The following is a 24,574-nucleotide window of genomic DNA, read 5'->3' as shown; positions in this document are numbered from 1 at the left end:
GGACACTCGGGATGCTGACTCTGGCCGCACTTCTAAGCCCTGCACAGCCCCACAGCTCTGAGCAGGCCTGCCCACCTCTAACGGCCAGCTCGGCCCACTGCTGCCGCCAGCTGATCCCACGCCTGCACCCTCCCACCACTAGGCCACACGCTCTGCCCAGCACCTGACATGGCTTCTCCTCAGACACAGAAATGGCCCCGGAGTGAGTTTCTCTAGACCCCTCTGCAGGTCAGAAAAAGAAACTTAAAAAGCTGTCAGAAATGACTTTCCTGGCAACCCGCACCTCCTTGAGCAGACAGCTGCAGCCCACGTCAGGTCTCTGGACAAGGCTACTCACGGAGAGCTTCCGGTTGTCCAGCCGGGGACAACGGGACAGACACCCTGCCAGTCTGGCAGGCACGGGAGAGGGCAAGGCAGGACCGCCATGGGAGATGGGTCACTGCTGGGCCGCCTTTTCAACCAGACCCTCCAGGGGCGAGCTTCCTCCCATAAGCAACAGGAAGTACCGGCATTTAGGGAAAACCTGACTCCAAAGTTCCTGACCGAATCAAGCCCCCCCTCCCCCGGCCCCCGCCCTGCCAGCAGCTGCATACAGCCAGGACCTTTGTTGGGAGAGTAGCAATCACAGCACTCCTCCCCAAGCTGACCCCTGGGCAGGGCTAGGGACAGTGAGACAGTCCCCACCACCCCCTGCCCCATTCACCTGAGCACTTTGCCAACAGCCTGAAGCACCATTTTGCAGCTGAGTCCAGTTTTGGGGGGCTGGGTGAGCAGAGCTCGGTCTGTGGGGAGGCTGCTGTGATCTCCAAGCATGGTGGGGCAGCGCAGAAACGGGGAGGGAAAGTGGGAGCCACGGCACTGGACTGCCGCTCCCTCCTCCCTCCCTCCCTCTCTCCTCCCCCCAAGGAGACCAGCCAATGAGGACAGGCAGGGAGTGAAAGAAGGGCTCTGGCCTGGCAGAAAAAAACAGCTGCTCCTTTTACAGGCGAAGGCTGGCCAAGTCTGGTTAAATGAGGGAGTGTCTCAATCGCCTTTTCAAAGTGGCGCCTCAGGGGCGCTGTGTGGGGTAAGGCCACTGCTGAGGAGACAACCCTTGGGCAGGACCCATCAGCGAGGCCCCAGGGTGGTACCACGTGGCCCCTCTGACACAGAAGGCAGCAGCTCTGCCCCCAGGAGCTCCGGGGTCAATGCCCCCCCCAACCCCGCCTGAGCCCAGCCCAGCTGACACAAGAGACCAGCAGGGGCAGGGGCGGGGGTGGGGTGGGGGGCTACCTGGGCTGGCCACACACCTGCAGGGCATGGGCATGGGCTTGCAGCACACCTACACTCGTACAGCCTTGGAAAGAGAAGGCTGGCTGGCTCCCAGGACGTCCAGAGCAGGCAACGAGTTGGCACGGGGCAGAGACTGCTCCTGGAAGGCAGACCTCGATAGAAATATCCAGAACTCCCAGTGGGGGTGCAAGAAGCTGAGTGCCCAAGCCTTCTTTGCAGCTGTTCTAAGACACAGGAGGCCACAAAGTACTGAGAAATCAAAGGTCTGAAAGAGGATGGTGCTCTGCTCAGTCCTGGTTTTAGTTCTGGCCACAGGGACAGTGACAGCCTGTCCCCACGCTCACTGAGAAGCCCCACCCAGCCCAGAGCACAGCCAGAGGTCTGCCAGGCCGCTGCACCCAGATGCCCAGGCTCAGCTCTGGCCTCCACTCTCCAAGGCCACATCCCACAAAGCACCCTGCTGACCTTCTCATCTGGCCAAGTTCAACCCAACTCTGCAGGGGCAACCCCAAAGACACTGAAAGGACAGATTAACATGCAACAGCAAAGGGCAGCCTCTGCCCAGCACAGCTGGTGACACTTCCAGCCACCTGTGAGGCAGCGCAAAAAGGGCCCCTCCTCCCTGGCAGAACAGTGCTCCCGTGGCCACCCTGGAGTCAGCATGACCTGAGGCACTCCACTCGCTTGCTGCCTGCCCAGGGTAGAGCCACTAACCAGAAGGCCACACCCGGGCAGGTGGGTGTGGAGGCTCCAGGAGGGGAGGACACAATGTGTGGGGGCTGCAGTGGAGCACTAGAAGAATACTCCAGGCTCACCTTGTTCCACTGCCTTCCCTGGCATCAGAACCAGCCACTTCTCCAGAAGCCCTGGTCCCTTGTATTGGAGAAGACAAAAACCTGACACCCAGCTGCTGGGTGGTACTTTCTTAGGTCCTCTTTGCTGACAGAGCAGGGAGACGTGCGTGCGCTCACCTACATACCTAAATCACCATCTCTGCGCGCCATCTGCATAATGTTGTGCACATGTTCGTCCCAATGCCCCAGACAGATCCGTCACCCATGGATCACCCCAGCCTCCTCCCCTGGCTTATCTATAACCTCCTGCTCCAACAAGGAGACACCTCTGAGGAGCCACAAGGTTCTGTATCACTTAGTCAAAATCACGGCAGCCCGGGTGGCCCAGTGGTTTAGCGCCACCTTCAGCCCAGGGCCTGATCCCGCAGCCCCGGGATCGAGTTACGGAGCCTGCTTCCCTCTCTGCCTCTCTCTCTGTGTCTCTCATGAATAAATAAATAAAATCTTTAAAACAAAACCACGGCAGAGGGAGCTCTGCCCTGTAAAGGCAGCAAAACCAAGGGGCCCAGTATTCTTATTAGTGGTACAGGAAAGTGCAAGCTTCATTTAAAAGCAAATGGGAAAAGCTTTGTGGCCGAGTCCAATGAGATAGAAGAGAGTAAGACAGAATGAGCACCCCACTAACAACCAAACACCCCAGAAAGATACACACACAAAACAGATGAAACCTGTAACCCAACAAATTAGGCAATCTAAGGAATAAAGTGACTTAAAAGAGGATTTGGAGAGGCAAAAGAACTCAAAATAGGAATGAGAAACGAGAGCCCCTGAAATGCAGGCTAACCCAGAAGGAGCACAAGGCCAACTGGCAGGAAATAAGGATGGAAAAAGTGTTTTTAAATAAAAAAAAAGAACAAAGAGACATTCACTTGCATGACAGTGGGGTGACAAGTCCCAGGCTGACCTCCACCACCAGCCGCTACAAACTGGGTGAAATATACAAAACAGCAGGTTTCAGGTACTAACTAGACAACTTGCTGGCGGCCCAGGACAGTGCCTGAGAGTAGGGGGCCCAAGGGTGAGCAGCGATCAGTGCCGGCTGGAGGCTGGGGTACAGGCAGGTGAAGCCCACAAAGGCCTTGAAGTCTCAGATGGAGGCAAGGATTGAAACTGGGGCTGCTGTCACGTGCAGGGCAGGGTGCCAGATGGGCTGCGCTGCCTAGAGAAGGGACTCCAGGAAGAAGGGACTGAAAACCAGTTAAGCCTCTGGCTGGCCACTCGGCAGAAGACTCACAGAGCCCCTCCATGGGGCCTGGCAAAGGGCAGTTATGGGGAACCATAAGCTCATGGGGTGCTCTGGAGGTCGTGAGGGGAGAAGACAGACATCCCCACTCCCACAGGAGACCCTGCGTGCACTCCGTTGAGGCTCCCCAGGGCCTCGGCTGGCTACGGCAGCCCCACAGGAAGGTTTCTCTAGACCTGCCCTCATCAAGCTCCAGCAAGCCTCAAAGGGTTTCTGCTGAACCAACAGCCAATGAACTGCATCCTCAAATAACCACAGCACTCTTTCAGGAAGGACAAAGAAACCCAGGGCTTTAAAAGCACTTGCCACCACACTACCTAATGTGCGCATGCGCACAGGTATGTGAAGGAACAAAAAATGTTACCCATAACCAGGAAAAGTAAGAGTCAACAGAAATAGACCCAGACACAATAAAGACGCTGGAAGTCACAAAGACTTTGAAACTACAACAATAAATACATTAAACAATTCAAGGATTTACAGGAAAGAATGAACATAATGAGCAAAAGGACTGGAATTCTCAAAAGAGACACAGACATACCAAAAAACAGAAATTTCTAGAATTGAAAAATAGAATATCTAGAATGAAATTATATGGGATATACTTAGCCGATTAAAGAGTGAAATAGAGAAGTTTGTAATAAAAATTTAACATTAAAGTTTATAGAACACAGCTAAAAAGCAGGGCTTGGGGAAAATTTAGAACTATAAACACTTATGTTACAAGAAAAGGCTTAGGGACCCCTGAGTGGCTCAGTGGTTGAGCATCTGCCTTTGGCTCAGGGTACAATCCCCAGGTCTTGGGATGGAATCCCACATAGGGCTCCCTGTAGGGAACCTGCTTCTCCCTCTACCTATGTCTCTGCCTCTCTCTGTATGTCTCATGAATAAATAAAAAACCATTAAAAAAAAGGCTTAAAATCAATGACCTACACAGCCACCTTGAGAAGCTAGAAAAAAGGCATATTAAACCCAAAGGAAACAGAAAGGACATCATAATAGAAATCTATTAAACAAAACAGACAAATAATGAAAAATTAACTAAACACAAAGGTAACTTCAGAAGCTTAAGAGAACTGATAAATTTCTCAGCCAGACTGATGTAAAAAGGGGAGGGTGTGGGGGTGCAGATGGCCCATGGCAGCCACGGAACAGGACGTGCTGACGAGCCGAGAGATGCTGGAAGGATATGAGGGAATGCTGTTGAGTCCCACACCACTGGGACTGCTGTGAACCACCGAATGCCAGCAGAAATGAGACAGTTTCCTTTTTTTTTTTAAAGATTTTATTTATTCATGAGAGACACAGAAAGAAAGGCAGAGACAGAAGCAGGCCCCATGTAGGGAGCCTGATGTGGAACTCAATCCCAGGGCTCCAAGATCACACTCTGGGCCAAAGGCAGGTGCCAAACCACTGAGCAACCCAGGTGTCTCTGAGACAATTTCTTTTATAAACATAAGTTACCAAAACTGACACAAGAATAGAAAATTTGGATTTGTAATAAAAAAAAAAACTTTCTATAAGGAAATGCCAAATGCAGGTGACTTTATGAGTGAACTCTGCCAAATATACAGATGAAATAATAGCAGGGCGTTTGGGTGGCTCAATGGTAGGGCATCCGACTCTTCCTTTCAGTTCAGGTCACCATCTGGTGGTTGTGGGATCGAGCTCCATGTCCGCCTCTGTGCTCAGTGCAGAGTTGCCTTCAGATTCTCTCTCCCCTCCCTCCCTCCCTCCCTCTCTCTCTCAAATAAATAAATAATATCTTTTCTAAAGAAAATCTAAAGTTAATATCCAATGTTCAGCTGAAAGCCTATACATCCTTCCCTTAAGATCAGGGATCAGGCAGGGATGTTTGCTCTCAGTATTTCTATTCAGCACTGCACTGAGAGTCTCAGCTGGGGTAATGAGGCAAAGTAAGAAATAAAACGTATAAATATCAGGAAGGAAAAGGATATCTTGTTTGGGAAATAATATGGCTATATATACCAAAAGGTCTAGAAATGCACAAAAAGTCTGCTATAGCTGATAAGTAAATTTAGCAACATCACAGGATGCAAGGTCAATATACAAAAATTCATTTTATTCCTATATACTAGCAACAAACAAATAGAAAACACAAGTTATAAAACTTTTATTTAGTCAGGGAGCCTGGGTGGCTCAGTCAGTCAAGCACCTGCCTTCGGCTCAGATCATGATCCCCTACATCCGACTCCCTGCTCAGCAAGGAGTCTGCTTTTCCCTCTCCTTCCACCACTTCCCCCTACTCCCGGCCCCGCTCATGCTCTCTAATAAATAAAATCTTTAAAAATAAACTGTTATTTACAACAGAACTTTTAAAGTTGAGGAACAGATTTCATCAAAAGCATATGGAGCCTCTCACTGGAAAAAGCACAAAGCGTTAATGAGAAAAATTAAAGACAGAAATAAATAAAGATATCTACCCTCAGCCTAGATTAGAAACCTCGATGCTGTTGGGAACGTCAATTTTCCCAACCGGACAAAGATAAAGCACAAGCCTATCACAATCCCAGCAGAATGTGCACGTAGAAATTGACAGGGTAATCCTGAAATGTATATGAGAATGCAAAATGCCTCATAATAATTAAATGATCCTTACAAAAGAAGAACCACATTGCAAGACTTGCTAATTTCAAGACTTACTTTAAACCTATAGTATTCAAGAAATTGTGTTACTAACAATAAGAACAGCTATATCCATGTAAGTAAAACAGTAAGTTCAGGAATAGTTCCACACTTACATGGTCAATTGGACCTCAACACAGATGGTAAGTCAATTCCATGGAAAGGGAAAGTCTCTTGAATAAACACTGCTACTAAATTGGAGAACAAAGAAAAACAACAACAAAACTCAACCCCTACCTCACAGCACAGACAACAGGTAATTCAGGATGGACAAGAGACCTCAAGGTGAAAGCAGAATCACGATGCTTCTAACAGCAGAGAAGACGTGTGCTGCCCTCAAGGTAGGCAAAAATGTCTTAGGACACATGAAGCACTAACCATAAAAGAAGAGTTGATAACATTTCATTAAAATTTAACACCCACCCTCCCACACTCCTATTCAAAATACTATTGAGAAAAATGAACAGGCAAGCTACAGACTGGGAGAAAATATTCATAATACATATACCTGGCAAAAGCCAGATATGTGGACTCTATAAAGCAGTATAACAATTCAGTAATAAGACAACCCAATTTTTAAAAAGGACAAAAGACCAAGGCCCCCAGGTGGCTCAGTCAGTTAAGCATCCAAGTCTTGATCTCAACCTCAGGGTCCTTTGTTAAAGCCCCATGGGGCAAAAGACCAGCACACAGCACACTCTACCAAGGAAGCTACTGGTATAGCAGATAAATACAAGAGAAAGTGCTCAGCATCACTGGTCAGTAGGGAAATGCAGCACAGGTCCATCACTGATGAGACTCCACTACGCTGGCTAAAATTAAACACAGAAAGAACCCAAGCGTCAATAAGAAGGCAGAGCAAGAAAACTGACACACCACTGATGAGATAGAGAACAGCACAACTACTCAAGAGAATGGCTGGCAGCTTGTCATAAAGTGAATGTGTCATGTATGCTCTAAACCAGTAAGTCCATGCCTAAGTGTTTGCCTATGAGAAACGAAACACGCATCCTCACAAAGGACACAAGAATGCTCACAGCAGCATTACTACAATAGCCAAATACTGCCAACAACCCCAAGGTCCATCGACAGAAGGACAGACTGGTTATGGGCTATTCCTATGACAAATACCACTCAGCGGTCCAATGCCTAACATCACTAATAAGACTCGTCGTATGCTCCACCTCACAGACAGCAGGATGAGAAACAAAATGCCAGAAAGAAAATAGCAGGTCCGCACAGTTCCATTTACATGAAGTTCTAGAAAAGGTGAGGTTAATCTTCGACAAAAAAATCTTCTTGGGAGGGGAGGCAGCAGGGAAACGGAGAGGACGGAACTTTCTGGGCTTGGGGTGGTAAAGCACAGGGTGTTCACATATGTCAAGACTCAGCGACCTGGACACTTGAGATACGGGCATTAGACAGTCTGTAAACTATACACCAATTTAAAAAACACTGAAAGTTTTTATAAAGGAAGAAAGAGCATTTTAGGGAAAGCAGTAGGGAAACCGGAGAAAGACTGGACACCACGCACTGAACCAGTGCGTGTTGGAGCAGAACCACCCACATGGAAGTACAATCAAATCACTGGACCAAAGATACTAAAAACCCTTCCACAAAAAGACTAGCTTGAGAGGGAAACTGATTTTCATCAGACTCTCAATGACTCTTTCTGCTGGAAAGCTGCTGTTACCAACAGCATGTGTGCCCATTCCCAGTCCTTCCAGAGGTCCTACCTGCCAGGGGGAGGGTGTCTGAACATGTGGCCTCTGGGAGGTGATTAGGGGCAGATGAGGTCACAAGGGTGGACCCACGATGGGATCAGGGACCCTAAAAGGGGAGAAAGGGATCTCCATCCCCAGCCCACCAACATCCCAGTTAGCCAGGACCCTGACATCAGATTGCAGAACCGTGAGAATAAAGGCGTGCTGAGGCGCCTGTCTGTGCTCTTCTGTTCTGGCGGTCTGAGCTGACATAGCCATGTGTGGTCAATGAGGCACAAGGACAGAAAACGTGAGCCAAAGACTCCATATTTACCCAAAGTGTCTTTCAAGTGTAAGTTCTCAACTAGGGATGATACTGCCCTGGGGAATGTTTGGTAATATCTGGAGACATGGGCAGAGGCCAGGGCTGCGCCCCCCGCCCACCCCCCCATCCCCCGCCAAGAATCACCTGGCTGCACACAGCGCAGAGGTGAACAAGCCTGCGAGTAGGTGCAGATAAGGAGCTCAGGCCCCATGGTGACCACCAGGCCTCTTTGCATTTACATCACTGCTTCTCAAGCTGTTTCCAGCATAGCAGTAACAGCAACTGGGAGCCCACCCAAAATGGCTGCTCTCGCGTCCTCCCAGCCCTACTGGCCTGGATGCGCTACAGTGAAGCAGGCATGTAGGTAAAGCAGCTCCCCAGGCACTTCCGACACAGCCAAAGTGCTAAGAACATCCGTGGATGACCTGTGAGCACCAAGGATATTCTACCTTGAGAAGCAACATTGAACAGGAACAACAAATATCATTCCAAATCAAGTGTAGGAGGAAGGGGAGCAATATTCAAGACTTCTCACAGGAGGAAACCAAAGGGCAACAGCCAGAAGACCATGGGACTGGGGACTTTGCAAAGGTAACTGCAGAAAAACCTCAACATTTAAAAAAATTTTTATTTTTTTCTTCCAAATTTTTATTTAAATTCTAGTTAGCATACAGTGCAATACTGGTTTCTGGAGCAGAATTCAGTGATCCGTGGTCACCTGCACACCACACCCAGTGCTCAGCACTACACATGCCCTCCCTAACCGCCATCTCCCATCCCATCCCTCCCCCAGCTCCCTCCACCCTCCCTGTCTGTTCTCTATCCTTTGGAGCCTTTCATGGTTTTCATGGTTTCCTTCTCTTTTTTGCTTCCCCTATGTTCATCTGTTTTGTTTCTTACATTCTGTATATGAGTGAGATCACCTAGCATTTTTCTCTGACTGATGTACTTCACTTAGCATAATACCCTCTAGTTCCATCCACGTTGTTGTAAATGGCAAGATTTCATTCTTTCTCATGGCTGAGTAATATTCCATTCTATATACATATACCACAACTTCTATATCCATTCATCAGTCAGTAGTCACCTGGGCTGTTTCTAGAGTTTAGCTATTGTTGATAATGCTGCTATAAACACTGGGGTGCAGGTGCCCCTTCAAACTTTCATTTTTGTATCATTTGGGTAAACTCACTAGTGCAACTGCTGGGTCCTAGGGCAGCTCTATTTTTAACTTTTTTTTTTAAGATTTTATTTATTTATTCATGAGAGACACATAGAAAGGCAGAGACACAGGCAGAGGGATAGGCAGGCTCCCTGTGGGGAGTCTAATGCCAGACTTGATCCCAGAACCCCAGGATTACATCCTGAGCTGAAGGCAGACACTCAACCACTGAACTACCCAGGAGCTCCAACCTTTTTTTTTTATTTTTTTTTTAAGATTTTTTGTTTATTCATTTGACACAGAGAACAAATGAGCACACAAGCAGGGGGAGCAGCAGGCAGAGGGAGAGGGAGAAGCAGACTCCCCGCAGAGCAGGGAGACCAACGTCAGGCTTGATCTCAGGACCCTGATGAGATCATGACTTGAGCCTAGAGCAGATGCTTAACCGAATGAGTCACCCAGGTGCTGCATTTTAACTTTTTGAGGACCCTCCATACTGTTTTCCAAAGTGGCTGCACCAGCTTGCATTCCCACCAGAGTCAGGGGATTCCCCTTTCTCTGCATCCTCGCCAACATCTGTTGTTTCCTGACTTGTTCATTTTAGCCATTCTGACTGTTGTGAGGTGGGATCTCACTGTGGTTTTGATTTGTATTTCCCTGATGCCAAGTGATGTGGAGCATTTTTTCACGTTTGTTGGCCACCTGGATGTCGTTTTTGGGAAAGTGTCTGTTCATGTCTTCTGCCCATTTATTTGCGAGATTATTTGTGTTTTGGGTGTTTGGTAAGTTATAGATTCTACATACTAACCCTTTATCAGGTATATCATTTGCAAATATCTTCTCCCATCCCGTAGACTTCTAGCTTTGTTGATTGTTTCCTTTACTATGCAGAAGCTTTAATCTTGATGAAATCCCAGTAGTTCATTTTTGCTTTTGTTTCCCTTGCCGCCAGGGACGTGTCTGGTAAGAAGCTGCTACAAGGTCAAGGAGGCTGCTTGTGCTTTCCTCTAGGATTGTGGTAGATTCTTGTCTCACATTTATATCTTTCATCCATTTTGAATTTATTTAAAACATCAACATTTCTTAATAATCTTCTTTTTTATTGTGGCAAAATAGACATAAATGTACCATCTTCACCGTCTCTAAGCCACAGTTCAGGGCCACTATACACATTCACACTATTGGTGCAGCCGTCCCCACCATCCGTCTCCAGGACTGTCCATTGTCTCAAATGGAGACTCTGTCCTCCTGAGACACTGACTTCATCTCTCCCCTGGCCCTGTGACCACTGTCCATTCTCTGTCCCCAGGAGACACTAACCCCTATCCCTCCCCTGGCCCTGTGACCACCTTCCACGCTCTGTCCCTGTGAATCTGAAGACTCTAGGAACCTCAGGTGGGTAGAATCCTGCAGGATGTGTCCCTTGGTGTCTGGCCCGTGTCACTCAGCATCACGTCCCCCAGGTCCACCCATGCTGTGGCAGGTGTCAGCACGTCCCTCCTTGTTCAGGCTGAGTGACCGTCCAGCGTGTGGATGGCCCACATTTATCCCCTTGTCTGTCGATGGACACTTGGGTGGGTCCCATGTATCAGCTGCTGTGAACATGGGTGTGGAGCTTCCACTCCCGGCCCTGCTCTCGAATCTGGGTAAACACCTACAAGGGGAATTCCTGGATCATACAGTCATTCCATTCTCAATTTTTTGAGGAACCACCACACTGTTTTCCAGAGCAGCTGCACCAGCTTCCATCCCCTCTAAATGGATGGTGCACGAGGGTCCACCCTCCACAACCTTCCACACGTAAGGTTTCTACTTTCTGTGTTTGTCTTGTTGGTATGGTTGTCAAGGTCTAGGCACAGGGGGTTGGTATGGCTGAGAACACGCTTCATGGTTTGGAGACATAGATGAAGGGGAGGTTCTGGACCTGTACGTGAAGTACCTGTAAGGACACATGCGTCCTCTACATTCCCACCTTTTCTACCTCTGTCCACTGAGATAGCCAAGAAAGAAGACTGGCTCAGAAGTAGAGAGCATGCCTGGTGTCCAGACTATAGCCTCTACACGTAGCTGTCCCTATAGCAGCCAGGCAGACTCCTAAATACCCATTCCAGGTGTGTATCTTGCAGTCATGGGTGGGAAAGGATGGCAGTGCTGCCTGAGGCCAGGAAGGTCACTGTCACCATGACTCAGAACCAGCCTGAAGACATTCCCTGGCCACGTGTGGAGCAGTGGAAGCATAAATATAAGGACAACGACCCAATGGGTCGAAACACAGAGGTGTTCAAACCTTAACCAAATGATATGTTTTACAGAAACACTTCATTGTTGCTCTCTGGAGGATGGCAAATCACCAAATCTGTATGAAATGAAAGGAAAGAAGTAGCGCTTGTCCCACTCGTTGAGGTGCCCAGTCAGTGGAAGAGGGGAAGGTTTTCTTTCTGGAAGTATTCCATCTGAGCAGTGAAGAGAGGTTGGGATGTGGCCTCTGTAACATCTAACAAAGGAGTGATCCTGGGCAGTGGTCAGGAGTGTGCAAGCCAGTCACAGATAGCCTGAGAGTCCAAGCCTCCAACTAGAGGTACACACACACACACACACACACACACCCACGAGGAGTCTTACCCCCAAATAAGAATTCAATCCAATTAGTGTCTTGGGATAGCTGACAACTTACAGGACACGGGGAGGAATTGTGCTAACCTGTGTCCTACGGAAATACCATAAGAGAAGTGGCCTGGTCTCCTCAATGTGACCATAGGGAGGAAACAGAAGGAGCAGAGCCTGCAGACTGAGAGACTAACTTTGCTGAGTAAAAGGGAACAGCGCTGTGACAACATCACCCTCTTACACTCAAGCTGTGTGGGGTGCCACCACTTAGGGCCTGGTTGAACAGGACATTGGATTCTCTGTACTGTTTGTTCTTGCAATTTCTTGTAAATTTATAATTATCTCAAAACATACAGATAAAGAGAGGGGTGTCTGGGTGGCTCAGCGGTTGAGCGTCTGTCTGCCTTTGCCTCAGGGCATGATCCAGGGTCCCAGGATCGAGCTCTGCAGCTTCTCCCTCTGTGTATATCTCTGACTCTCTCTGTGTCTCTCATGAATAAATAAACAATCTTTTTCAAAAATGAACAAAAGGATAAAAAGAAAATTATAAAACGTGTCAACAAACCACAACATACAGATTCTACTTTAATTCAAACACTAAAAAAAGTTGTAAGAACCTAGAGAAATATGAACATGGATTGGATATTTAATGTTATAAAGGACTTCTCCTTTGATATGATAGCAAAATGCCCTCTGTTTAAGGAAAAGCAGCCCTCTCCTGTCACAATGTCCAGAGTTTGCTTCAGAGTAGCTCAGGGGATGGGGTAAAGGTCAGAGAACAGGGAGATTAGGGTCATACAAGGTGTGAGTTCGGAAACAGGGCTTAGGGCCACGTGCCACGAAAACCTCACTTTGAACTACACACTCATTTAAAATCTGGACATGAATCCAGCCTCCAGCCGAGAGACAGGCCTGCCCAGGAACACCTGGGCTTAAGTGGTCCAACTTAGTGGCACCCTTCATCAGTGTGCTGGGGCATGCTGGGGCATACTTTTTTTTTTTTTTTTTTAAGATTTTGTTTATTTATTTACTCATGAGAGACACACAGAGAGGCAGAGACACAGGCAGAGGGAGAAGCAAGCTCCCTGTGGGGAGCCCAATGTGGGACTTGATCCCAGGACTCCAGGATCATGACCTAAGCTGAAGGGAGACGCTCAACCACTGAGCCACCCAGGCATCCCAGCTGGGGCGTACTCTTAAAGCAAGGTCTAAGAACAACTACTGGTGACTGCTGTGACTTCTCCAAGACTGCCAGGCAGGGAGGGAGGGAGTGTTCCACTACCGAGGCCGTGTCCTGTTTCCTCACACCCAGGCCCACGTCTGATTGGCCTGGGTAGGGACGTCTATTCCTCCGGAGAAGGCACAAAGGAGATAAGTACTCTCGGGAGTTGTTCCTCTGACCTGGGTGGGGAACAATCCAAGTCTTGCTCTTTGTGTGGGCCACCAGGAGCTTCTGGAAACTCACCGGTCCTGACTTGTGCAGGTGCTCCTGTGCTGTGGCAGGGTGGGAGTCTGGCTGTCCTGCCAGGCTTGGCACTGTGATCACTGGGTGGCCGGGGGTGGGGGTAGGGATGTGGCCGGAAGCTCAGAGGGACCACAGGAGCAGCCAGTGTGCACCCCGCCCCTTAAACACACACTGCACTGGGCTGGCCACCGAAGGAACACATGAAAACAGGGCTCTCCCAAATCTAAGGGCCACCTTTCTCTGCCACCAAAGTGCCCATGGCTTTTACACACTGAAGAAAGCAAGTCTGCAGGAATAAAAGCAGTTTCAAAGCTCACTCAGTTTTGCTAACTATGCACACCTTTTAAACCAGAGGGTCCTCAAAAACAGAACTTCCAATCGGGGCCATCTGCCCTGGTCAAGGTGGAGTAACAGGGACAGGATTCTACCTCCTGCTTGAAACAACAGGACACTGGATCAGAGGAGTGATAGCTTTCAAGATCCTAGACGTGGGACAACAAAGCACAAGTGACTATGGGGACAGGAGCAGACAAGGTAAGTCTGCACCACAGGGAGGGGCCCAGTGGGACCCTGAGTTGAGGAGTCTCCACTGGGCATCTGAGGAGGCCAGAGAAGCCAGAGGTTGGGGGGGGCAGGGCACCCAAGAGGAGAGAGCTGTGTGGATGTGCTGAGGGCCCCATGGTGTCCTTGGCTGAGTACCAGCCAGAGTGTGTGTTCAAGGGAACTACAATGGGTGGGATGAGCCACCTGGGAGGGGTAGAGGGACAGTCATCGAGGCTCATGAAGGGCTGAAAGGAGTCCCTTTGCCACGAGCCAGAGTGGAAAAACTTAACCTACAGTATCAGGAGTAATAAGAAGTTTTGCATCAGCAGTGAGGAGAATTTGCTCTGCATGAAATAGCGCCCATAATTCCAGCAAACAAAGAACATGGACAAGAACTGAAGAGGATCAATCATTTCCAAAGGTAGTCCAAGAAACACAGCTCAAGAATAGGTATAAACATACAAAAACACGTGGCATCAAAAAAGGCGTAGCTCACATGGTCTTGCAGCTAGTCAGGAATGGCAAGCCTTCAAGGAAGAAGGAAGATGTACTCCATTGCTAAGAGTCAAGCAATTGACTGAAAAAGACCCCCAAAATGGCCAGATAACAGAATGAGAACACAACGTGAAGTCAGCACAACCTCATCCCCCATCTGTTCCAGAAGCTGGAGGAAATACTGAGCACATTCGAGAGAGACAGAGAACGTTTGTTTTAAGATCCAAACTGAATTTCTGGACATAGAAACTACAACATTGTGAATGAAAAGTACTCTGGGTAGGATTAACAGCCAAGTGAATGCAGCCAGAAAAAGGATGAATGAACCTGAAGACGTGGCAAGAGAGGCTATCCAAAATGGAACCTGGGGACTCTGAAGCCAGAAGCAGGCCCCCTGGGAGCCCACAGCACCCAGCTAGCTGCCTGGGGACAAGCCACAGGCCATGGGACCCCCTCTGAAAGCATGTGCCTGACATAGGACTTGCATTTAGAATGTTCCATGCCTCCTATGACTCAACAAGACAAATCCCAGTAGAAAATGGGCAAAAGGTCTGAGCAGATCTTCCTCACCACAAAGCAAAATCTGCCCTATTAAAATAGATGCCGGAGGTCATTAGGTCCCAAGGAAAGGCGGACTACATCTGCTGAAGCCGATGCTTTACTGCCTTCGATGGGCTCCAACCGCAGAACTGCACCCGGAGCTGACAAGGAGCAGGCTCCGGGGCTCTCACACACGGCTGGCACCATCACTGTGCAACTTGGTTCAGCAGTTTCTTAAAATGTTAAACATAACGCCTGTCGTACCACCCAGGCAATCCACTGAAGAGAAAGTGCGAGTCTGTACACAGACCTGCACACGTATGTTCAGAGCAGCTTTGCCTGTGACAGCCAGCATGAGAAACAGCCCCATGGCCACCAGCAGGCGGACAGATGGGCCAGCCGAGGCCTGACCATGCCATGGAGGAACGCCCTCCTGACACACACAACCACATGGGCGATTGCAGACTCATGCCAAGGGGACTGCGAGTCTATACTTATAAGTGAGTTTCACTTATAAATGGCTGGAAAATGTCACTAATCCATGATGAGAGGGGCACACCAGGGTCGCCTGCAAGGGGGTGATGGGTGGGGTCACTTCGTTGGCTGTGGAGAGGGATCCGTGGCTGTGCATGTGCACACACACACGAATACTTCAAGATTGGACCCCTCCAGTGCGTCACGTACAGCACAGCAGCGGATGACAAATCCCACCACACCTCCTCGCTCCACCTGTCCTGACAGGCACCCTGAACTCGCCTGTCCTTCCTACATGGTCCCTCCTGTGTCCTCAGGAGACATCCACCTACCTGTAGGTCCTCAAGGCTATCTATAGAGTGCATCAATGGGTAGGTCTGCCCTGGCTGAAGCCCCCTGGGCTCTCACTGTAGGACCGCTGTGGCCCCTCCAGTCTGCTCTTTCTGTCCCAGGATGCTGCTTGGTGCTCCCTCACTCACACAAGGGCTGGATGATGACGCTAAACACATGGACCTGCCTGGAAGGGAGCCCCATCCATAAGACACCATGTTGCCCCGGGGAGGGCTAATGCAGCAGAAGGGCACCCATGGCATCTGCCCGGGGGCTAGAGTCCTCTGGGCACAGGTGGATGGTCCATCCAAGGTAACCAGTCTCCAACAGGCCCAGTGCCGGGCAGTATAAGTGCTTGTGACACCTGCTCTGGGTCAGGCACTATGACATGGACCACACAGCTATGTGCTGCTCCTGCCTCCTCCAGGTGCTCCACCAGGAGACTGTCTCCTCTCCTGGCTCCTGCAGGTTGCCTCCAACACCAGTACCCTAGCAGGACTGGAGTGACAGGGCCCAGGTGCCCCAAGTACACCACCATAGTGAGCCAGCATCACACAGATGCCTCCTGCCGCAGCAGTCAGACCCCGGCCAGTTACTGTGCACACTCACTGCTCCCCCCACAATGGGAGACACAGGGCAGCCACAACAGAACAGGGATTCTGTCTGCAAATGCAGTGGGCGCCAGGAGGGAGCGAGTGTGCTGGGTGGGCACCACCCTTCCGCCACCTCTCCCATAAGCATGGACGGAGCGCCAGTCAGTGCCGGGCTGGGCTGAGCTGCACAGGAGTGAATTGATGGCTCTCCCCACTCCCAGGAAAGGCCAGCTCAGGGGGCTTGGGTTCGTACTGCTTCCTTGGTGCTACATTCCACACTTGGAGAGCATGCCTGGCACAATGAAGGCACACAAAGAATATGTGCTGAGACAGGCAGACCAGCTAGGAGTTAAATAAAGAAGAGAGGACAGAAAAAAATGTCTTTCTGATGTGGTCACTCTGGAGAAGACCTGTACCCCATCAGTACTTTGTTGCCTGCCACTGAAAACCCCAATCCTCCCATTGCACACAGGCACAAGTACATTCTGCTTGCCACCGAGCTGAGGCCTTGCAGGCCACCAAGAATGCTTGTCCTCCCCTGGAGGCCAGGAGCCCTGGGTGATGGCCACAGGGAGGAAGGCCTGACACTCAGCCTCGGGAGAGTCCAGGAGTAAGCAGCAGCCTCCCAGCAGTCCGCACACCCCTTAAATGGCAGAACAACCTGAACAGGAAAGCACGTGTGCTGCTTCCCAATGTAGGGGAGATGGCTTCACCCACCTACCCTCCAATGTGAATTGCAGGCTCCTGGGGACATCTGACTTTGAAATGTGAACACTGTAATTCTGACTTTCTGGCACTCTCTCCATGAGCCAACACCTACTACAGGCAGTAGACATGCAGCCAGGCTGAAGGTGCCCCACACGTAGAGCAGAGTTTAACCACATTTTGGCACTGGGCTTGTTGCGGGTCCGCCTGGCTTCCCCACACTGCTACGCAGCCTCAGGTAGAGTACTGCTCCCTGGTAAATGAGACCACCTCCTCAGGAAGCCTGTCCAAGGAGCATGCATGGTTTACATGTGGTATGTGTGTTGGGGGGAGGGCGCTCTGCCCACACTCACTGCTTTGTGCATTCATGCCCTTCACTCACTCAACAAAGGTGCACTTGCACCTCGTGGAGTTCTGAGTGGGGCAGTGAGCAGGCTCACCCAGCCCCAAACACAAATGTGTATCCGACCCCAAAATGCTGTGGGGAAGGGTCCAGATGGGAGAGGGCTGATGGCTGAGGAGTCGGGAGGGCAAGGAAAAGAAAGGTCTGTGCAGGGAACAGCACACACAGATGCCTGGAAAGGAGAGTGTGCAGAGGAGAGATCCTACCCCTAAGAGAGCCATGTGGAGAGAGCTAAAGACACAGGAGGCAGTGAGGTTGAGATTTGCACTGTGCCTGAGGACTGAGGGAACCTCCAAAGGCTGTGAGTGAGGGAGAGCCATGCCCAGAAGCCTGACTTGTATAGAGAAGGTAGTAGGGCCAGTCTGGTCTGGGCTGGCAGGATGAGAGAGGCAGAGGGCAGGAGCAGGTGTGAGCATGGGGCTCAGCTAACAGGGCCACACCCAGGCTGCCACAGAGCTGCCCAGATGCCCTGGGTGACCACCTGTGCTGGCACTGTCACCTCAGGTCCTCAGCCTAGCCCAATGACCCTGAGTACCAAGGCCCTGCCCTGAAGACAAGGATGCAGGACCCTCCCGTCCCTCCTACGCCATCCAGGTGCTGCCCAGCTCGGCCATGCCCCCAGAGCTCAATGATGCGCTCAGCCAACACCGCACGGTTCCAACGGCGGGTGAGCCTCCCCACAGATGGCCTGACATCCCAACGTCCCCAGAGCACAGGTGTCCCACGCACCTCCTCACGCTCAGACATATGTACCACCATGGGGACAAGCATACAACTAGCTCGACTTCCCTGCCAGGCCACCTGGGGGAAGGTGGGCATCAGAGCTGCCTCCCTGCCATCCTGCTGCTCCAGGTTTCCAAGGTGGTGCTGCCCCCAGGAGGGGCAAGGGCAGCGCCGGCCAAGGTTGGCCAGGACCTGGACAGGGTGTCAGAGCCATTCCCCACAGGCCTCATGCCTGGACGGAGCACTCTCAGAAAGAAACCCAGCACGGCTACTGCTGACTTCAGCAAGTACCCGCTTACCAGACCTGCCGGAGAGGCTGCTCTCCCTCCCTCCTTCTTCTCAGAGAGCCCACAGGAACGGAGGCACCTCCAGGACAAAGAGAAGAGCTGGGTATCTCAGAAAACAAACATTCTGCCTCAGACCTTGGCTCTACAGACTGCAGGGCAGATCCCACCGTCAGCCAGAGGCACAGACACCACTGCACAGTCGAGTGCCTAGAGCAGGTAAACAGCAGGGTCCCCAGTGTCTCGGGAGGCTGTCGGAAGGAAGGAGCCGGGTTGTGGGAAGAGATGGCCCCTGAGAGCGGCTCCTCTGGCAGGATATCCTCTCCAGTGCTCCAGGCCTCTGACCCTGCCCACCTCATTGGGAAACAAAGGAAGACACGGTATTCAGTTCAGGGCACAATGGCATCCCAGGTGGACTTTCTGAAGAAAAGAGAAAGCCTTCACATCACTGAGACGTCAAGGTGGAGAGCCCCAAATCTCCTCAGATGTCTGAAAGGCCAGAGACAAGAATTAATCTTATTTTTAAATCCAGAACAGCTGGCTTAATGCTGGCTACCAGAAGGAGCACAGTCAAAGCAGCAGAACATCTCCACACCAGAACTCCCTGGATGGTGTCCTACGTACACGATCTCAACAGGTCCTCCTAACCCAGCAAGGTGACCAGAGCAAATAGTTTCATACCCATTTTATACCCCAAAAACCAGTGATGAAGAAGATCCCCACAAACTCCTTAATGACATTACAATAGGCAGATGCCACATGCACCTATGGAAAAATGTTATCCACAAACCTCCAATTGAGTGGGCAAAGAAAGCTTTCCGGCAGTTAACCCACCTGCGTTTCCTGCTTTTCTTAAGAGTCTGGACTGTCCAGCCCACACATGGACATCTCCAAAGAGGCAAAGCACAGTGTGCAAAGCACAGTGTGTGTGTATATTCGCATATGTGTGTGCACAAGTGTATGTATATGTATGAGTTGTATGAGTGCATCGGAGTTGTTCATACGTGCATAAATGTGAGCATATGAGGGTGTGCCTATGAGTACATGTGAGTTGTGTGAGCATGGAGGCGTGTGTATGTGGGTAGCTGTGTGTACAGGATGTGTAAGTTGTGTGTGCACACATGTAGCTAGCCACTGGCTCCTGCCCTCGCCTCCCCAGCCAGTGACCCTTGCACTGCTGGGCCACGCCAGCCCCTAACCACACTGTAAGCACAGGAGCTCATGCCCACCTCGGGGCTGCAGTGTCCTGCTCTCCCTGGACTCCTTCTCCTGACCTGTGGGGTTCTGCTCACTCGTTACCTCCTGGAGACACTCCCCCATGCCACCACAGTCAACCCTCACCATTCCCCTCACTCTCTGCTAGCACACAGCATCTGGCACATGGTTTACTCATCACTCCCCCTGGGACCACACCAGGACCAACATCAGGAAACCAGGGTGTCACCAGATTTGTTAATGACCATAACAAGCCCAGGACCCAAGTACTCTCTCTCCCATGAACTGCTTCTTATCTTCCCAGGGAGCTTATAACACAACTTTCAGATAGAGTTTGATGACATGCCTCTGGCACCAGGACGTGCTCCTGACAGCCTTCCAGCTGAGGTGAAGGGTCACGACAATGCTAACTTCACCCTAACCTTTGTCTACTTTCCTGGCATTTCTGTCAAACTGGTACAAGAAGCAATACTACTTTCAAAAAACTGGATGAGCTCTGATGTCTGGGCAAAGATAAGGGACCTGGTAACCAGGCTCCTGGCTGGCTCAAGTGTTTCCTCTGGTGACATATCCATGTCCCAAGAGGGTGCAAAGGACAGTTTTGGAGAATGGATCCTTAAAGCCCAAAAGCAACCCTAGTGAAACAGCTGGCATCAGAACTCCTCTCTCCTTGCCTCCCAGCTTCATCACGTGCACACCTGCTAGCTCCAGAGAAGGACACAGAAAGGTGCTCAGCCCAACCTGCGTGCCTGACCCTGGCCCCCCAGGAGCTCGCATGGCAGACAGAAAGGGGCATGTGCCAGACTGGACAGTCTTCCAGGAAGCAGCAGGAGCAAGACCTCAGTGTCACATGTAGAAAAGCCAGTTGAGGAGAGGGCAGTCCATAGAAGACAACAACGGAACGGACGAGCTAGATGTCATCAAAAGTAAGGATGTCTGTGCCTTAGAAGACTCCAGTAAATAATGGAAAGTCAAGCCACAGACTGGAAGGGAGGATGAGCAAATCGCAGAGCAACACAGGACCTTCATCCACAACAGATAAAGCACTCTTAAAACTCAACAGTAAATTTGAGAAGACACCTCCCCAAAGAAGGAAAGAAGGGTGAGAAGCATGTGGGCAGCTGCTCAGTATCAGTCAGCAGGGAAAACACAAGGCAGCGCCACTCCCACGGGGTGGGGGGCCCGTGTACTAACAAGGGCTGAAGAGGTTGCAGAGAAGCCCAGTACTGATGGCAGGAGCAGGAGGGGCTGGTGCCTCAGGAGCAGCACAGTCCTCCCAGGTCATGCGTGCACCCCCTGGGTGACCCAGAAAGTCTACCGCCTGTGTGGGGTGACGAAGATGGGACTGGGACAGTTGACAGCAGCACTGCTTATGATCACCAACCACGGGAAGCAACCTGAATGTCCAACAATGGCGGGTGGCTAAGCAAACTGCCTTATCTGCAGAAGGAGCTACAGCTCAGCCACGACAAGGAACAAGTACAGATACACACAACAACCTGGATGATCTGACTGGCCCCCATCACACTGATCTGAGGTGTGCACACACAAACATCATCACATGCCAGCAAGGAAGCAGGAGCTCCTGCCTGGAACACCAACCACAATTCCCACACAGTGGAGACTGCAGGAACTCATGCACCAAAGTGGAGCGCTACAGGGTTACAGTCACCTTGTGCACGATCTTGGATCAGGAGGGGTGGACAGGAAGGACCGTGAGGGCTTGTGTGCTGCCCTTCCAGGTTCTGGCAATGTGGTCTGGTAATCTGAAAGCCACACGCAGGCACACTTGGAACTGTGCTCTCCCCATGTGGGATGTGGTAATGAACTTTTCACACGGAGTGTCTGTGATCCCGTCTGTATAGGGGCAGCAGCTACCTCTTCTCAGCCCCTTTTTCTGCACAACTACTATATAAGCACGAGTGGCTCTGCTCACATTAGGGGAGGGTCCGACCTACTCAGCTACCTGTAAGGCCCAAAGAGAAGCCACCAGAGAACCAGCCAGCCTGCAGTGTCAGCTCCGCAACCCCTCCAGCCCTAGTGAGCCCCCCATTCCCAGGGCCGCATCCAGGGGCCCAGCAGCCTGACAGCAGGCACACCCACATCAGGCTCCCCCCTGGAATGTAAGCAAACTTTCCACAGAAGTGAAGTTGCTACTGCTGTTAGTGGAACCGACTAGGGAGGGACCTGAAGAAGACTTCTGTTCTCTCGGAGAGCCAATGTCAGGTGGTCACCACCCATGCAGGGTCAGAAAGAGGGAAAGCTGGAGTTGCCACACAACTGAAATTCGGCTGGAACCAAGCAGACAGCACTCAGGGAACCCTCATCATGATGGCCATCAAAGGCTTGAGACAGGAGAGGAAGTGGACTTGGGGCTGGGAGGCAGCAGTGGCTTCGGGGCAGGTTTTCTGTGAGAGCCACTGGAGCACAGGCTGACACGGTCCCTTGCAGCCAGTGGTCCCCACTGCACACAGTCCAGGACACAGAGGACAGAGGCACAATCCCACCCATAGCAGCCAGGTGCCCCTGCACACCAGGACTTGTGACGTGGCTCAGCATGAGCCAGGCCAATGGGCCCTCACTTGGCGCACCCTGAGCTGGGCAGAAAGGGCCTCCATGTGCTTCCCTGAGACCTCACTGGGCCAGGAGCCCCATGCACACAGGAGGGGAAGGAAGGAAAAGAACAAGCCATTGGAGTCCTGGGGCTCAGCGACCCCACCCCATTCCTGTTCCCTCTGGCACCAGAGGTGACATTGTCTAGGGGTGACGCCAGCAGTCAAGTCCACAGCACAAGCAGCCCCCCTCAGCACACTGCAATTGCCCTCCAGGTGTCTAGACATCCCCGTTCTACAGAGACAGAAAGCAAATCCAGACCTGACACAGGAAGCCTGCTCCAGAGCCTTTGCTCTTAGCTACACCCCCTACCCCTCAAGAGAGGACAGGCATATCTGGAAAGGAGAGAAGCTTATTTCCACACTGGCCTAGAGGGGACTTGTCACAAGTGGCCCTGAAGCTGGCTCAGAGGCAAGTCAGCTGCAACTTCCAAGGGCAAGCGTCTCTGCCTCCCTCCTAGCCCCAGCAGCAGAGGGAGGACCCAAAGAGAGAGAAAGCCCCGAACCCACCACTGCCCCACCACTGCTGCCCCACTACCTGACACCACAGAAGAGAAACGCCCAACACATAATACCTGCGTCCTTCACATGGAAAAGAGGACAGCCTGACCCCCTTCCGACGCTCACCCTGATACTAGCACCTGAGTGGGCACCAAATCCACCATGACAAGGCAAAGATGTAAACACAGGGGTTGGAGCAGGGCTAGGGCCAGGCTTGGGCCCATGACCCAGTAGGGCTCACCTTGCATTCCTCACACACTTGCCCAATACCCCTGTAAACCAGCCTGAGGTGGTCAGGGAAGAAGCCGTGGGTGGCAGGCGAGGAAGACATGTAGGGGTCAGGCTGGAGGTCAAGTGCTCTCCTGGAAGCCAGCACCAGGGTAGCCCTGGATTACTAGGTCACCGGGAAGCAGGTCTGAGGCCAGGCAGAAAGAGCTGCCTGGACAGGAGGAGGAGGTGGGCTGAGGACCACACAGGGCTGGGCGCCAGGGTATTAGCACACATCCAGAGAGCAGAGAAATACACCACCACACCACCAAAATCCTGTTCCAAGTTCAAGTCAAGCCAAACTCCAAACAATGAAAGTGGCTGTTGAAGCCTGCCTAGTCATCCCGCCTGGCCCCCAGCCACCGCTGACCACAGAGGGCAGGGGCGTCCAGGCCGCGTGGCAGCCACCTCTGGCAAGTCTTCCCTCCTGACCCCCACACTGGCATCTGCCAAGACAAGCTCCCGCTGGCCTGGGCATAAGCAAGGTGGCCTGCTCGTGGCAGGCTGGCTGGGACCCACAGATTCAACAGCACCCCTGTGTTTAGTGCAGCAAAGTCGATGTGCCCCAGCCCTCCCGGCCCACGTCAGGGGCCCAGGCGAGTGCCAGACATGACAGTTCAAAACCAGCACTAACTCCCCCAGGAGAGTACATGGGCTCAGGAAGGCCAGTCTGCTCAAGGCAGACATAGGTGACCGCCTCTCTTTACCTCCCTGCCTCCACAAGCCCAGCAGGCACGCAGCCCAGGCTGCCTAAGAATAGGGCAGTGTGGGTCCCACCATGTCGCCCCGCCCTCCCTACTGCTATAAAAGCCTGGGCTGCAAGATTTAGCCCGGGCTCAGTCCAGGAAGGAGGCTCAGAGGCCACAGGGGAGGGGAGCAGAGCAGTGAGATCCTGCCTGTGCCTGGTCCCTTCCAGTGCCCTGCATGCCTGTTCCCCTGCAGGTACTTCAGTACAAACACGGGGAAGCTTGCCCCTCTCCCCAAACACTGAAATACAAGCAAAAACAGCCTTGTATTAGAAAAGTGCCAGAGGGAACCAGAGGGGCACTTCTACATCACGGGAGACAGATGGAAGCTTCCAGAGAAGAGGGTATCCCAAGACAGGCACAGGCCACAGAGCTGGAGGGGGGACAGGGGACAGGGACAAGCTCTCCCCCACAGCACCCCAGGCCCACAGGTCGCCCCAGTGAGGGCACAACCCTGCACAACACAGCTTAGAAGTACTGTGGGTCTAGGGAGGACACAGGGTCCCACCGAGCTGCCCCAGAGCTTCACAGCAAAGCCAGTGGCACCTGGGTTATCCCGTTAATAAGGCAGGAGAGTCAGAATCCCCCAGAACTCTGTCCACACGAGAGCACTGCCGGCAGCCACCCTGTGGCCGGGCACCATCCAAGTCCCAGCCCTGACTGCTGCAGAGGGGATGACTGAGGCTGTGCTAGGGAAAAGGAACCCCTCTCTCTCCCCTTTCCCCTCCCCCTTCCCGCTGCTGTTTTCTCCTCGGAGATGAGGACAAAGGCATCAGGCATGGGAGTTCCAGAAATCAAGAGGAAAGCCAGAGTCTGACATGCCAAGGCCCATACTTCAGATTCCTCAGGGCAAGGCTCAGAGAAGC

At 51.6% G+C, this 24,574-nt stretch overlaps 1 protein-coding gene across 4 annotated transcripts in view; it reads right to left on the bottom strand.

The window, feature by feature from the left end:
• MOB2 (MOB kinase activator 2) overlaps nt 1-24,574 on the bottom strand; it is a 78,237-nt gene that overhangs the window by 16,754 nt on the left and 36,909 nt on the right. Inside the window, exon 1 of one of the 4 annotated variants that reach the window (XM_077862923.1) lies at nt 704-862. The exons of the other annotated variants lie outside the window; for them this stretch is intronic. Within the exon in view, the coding sequence (XP_077719049.1) occupies nt 704-813 (110 nt within the window). The 5' untranslated portion in view covers nt 814-862. Of the gene's footprint in view, nt 1-703; nt 863-24,574 lie in introns of those variants that run through there. 4 annotated transcript variants of the gene reach the window in all.

This window comes from Canis aureus, chromosome 21 (assembly GCF_053574225.1).
Source record: "Canis aureus isolate CA01 chromosome 21, VMU_Caureus_v.1.0, whole genome shotgun sequence".
NCBI lineage: Eukaryota > Metazoa > Chordata > Mammalia > Carnivora > Canidae > Canis > Canis aureus.
Note: the sequence above shows the minus strand (reverse complement) of the source record. Positions and strands in the feature narration are given on the sequence as shown.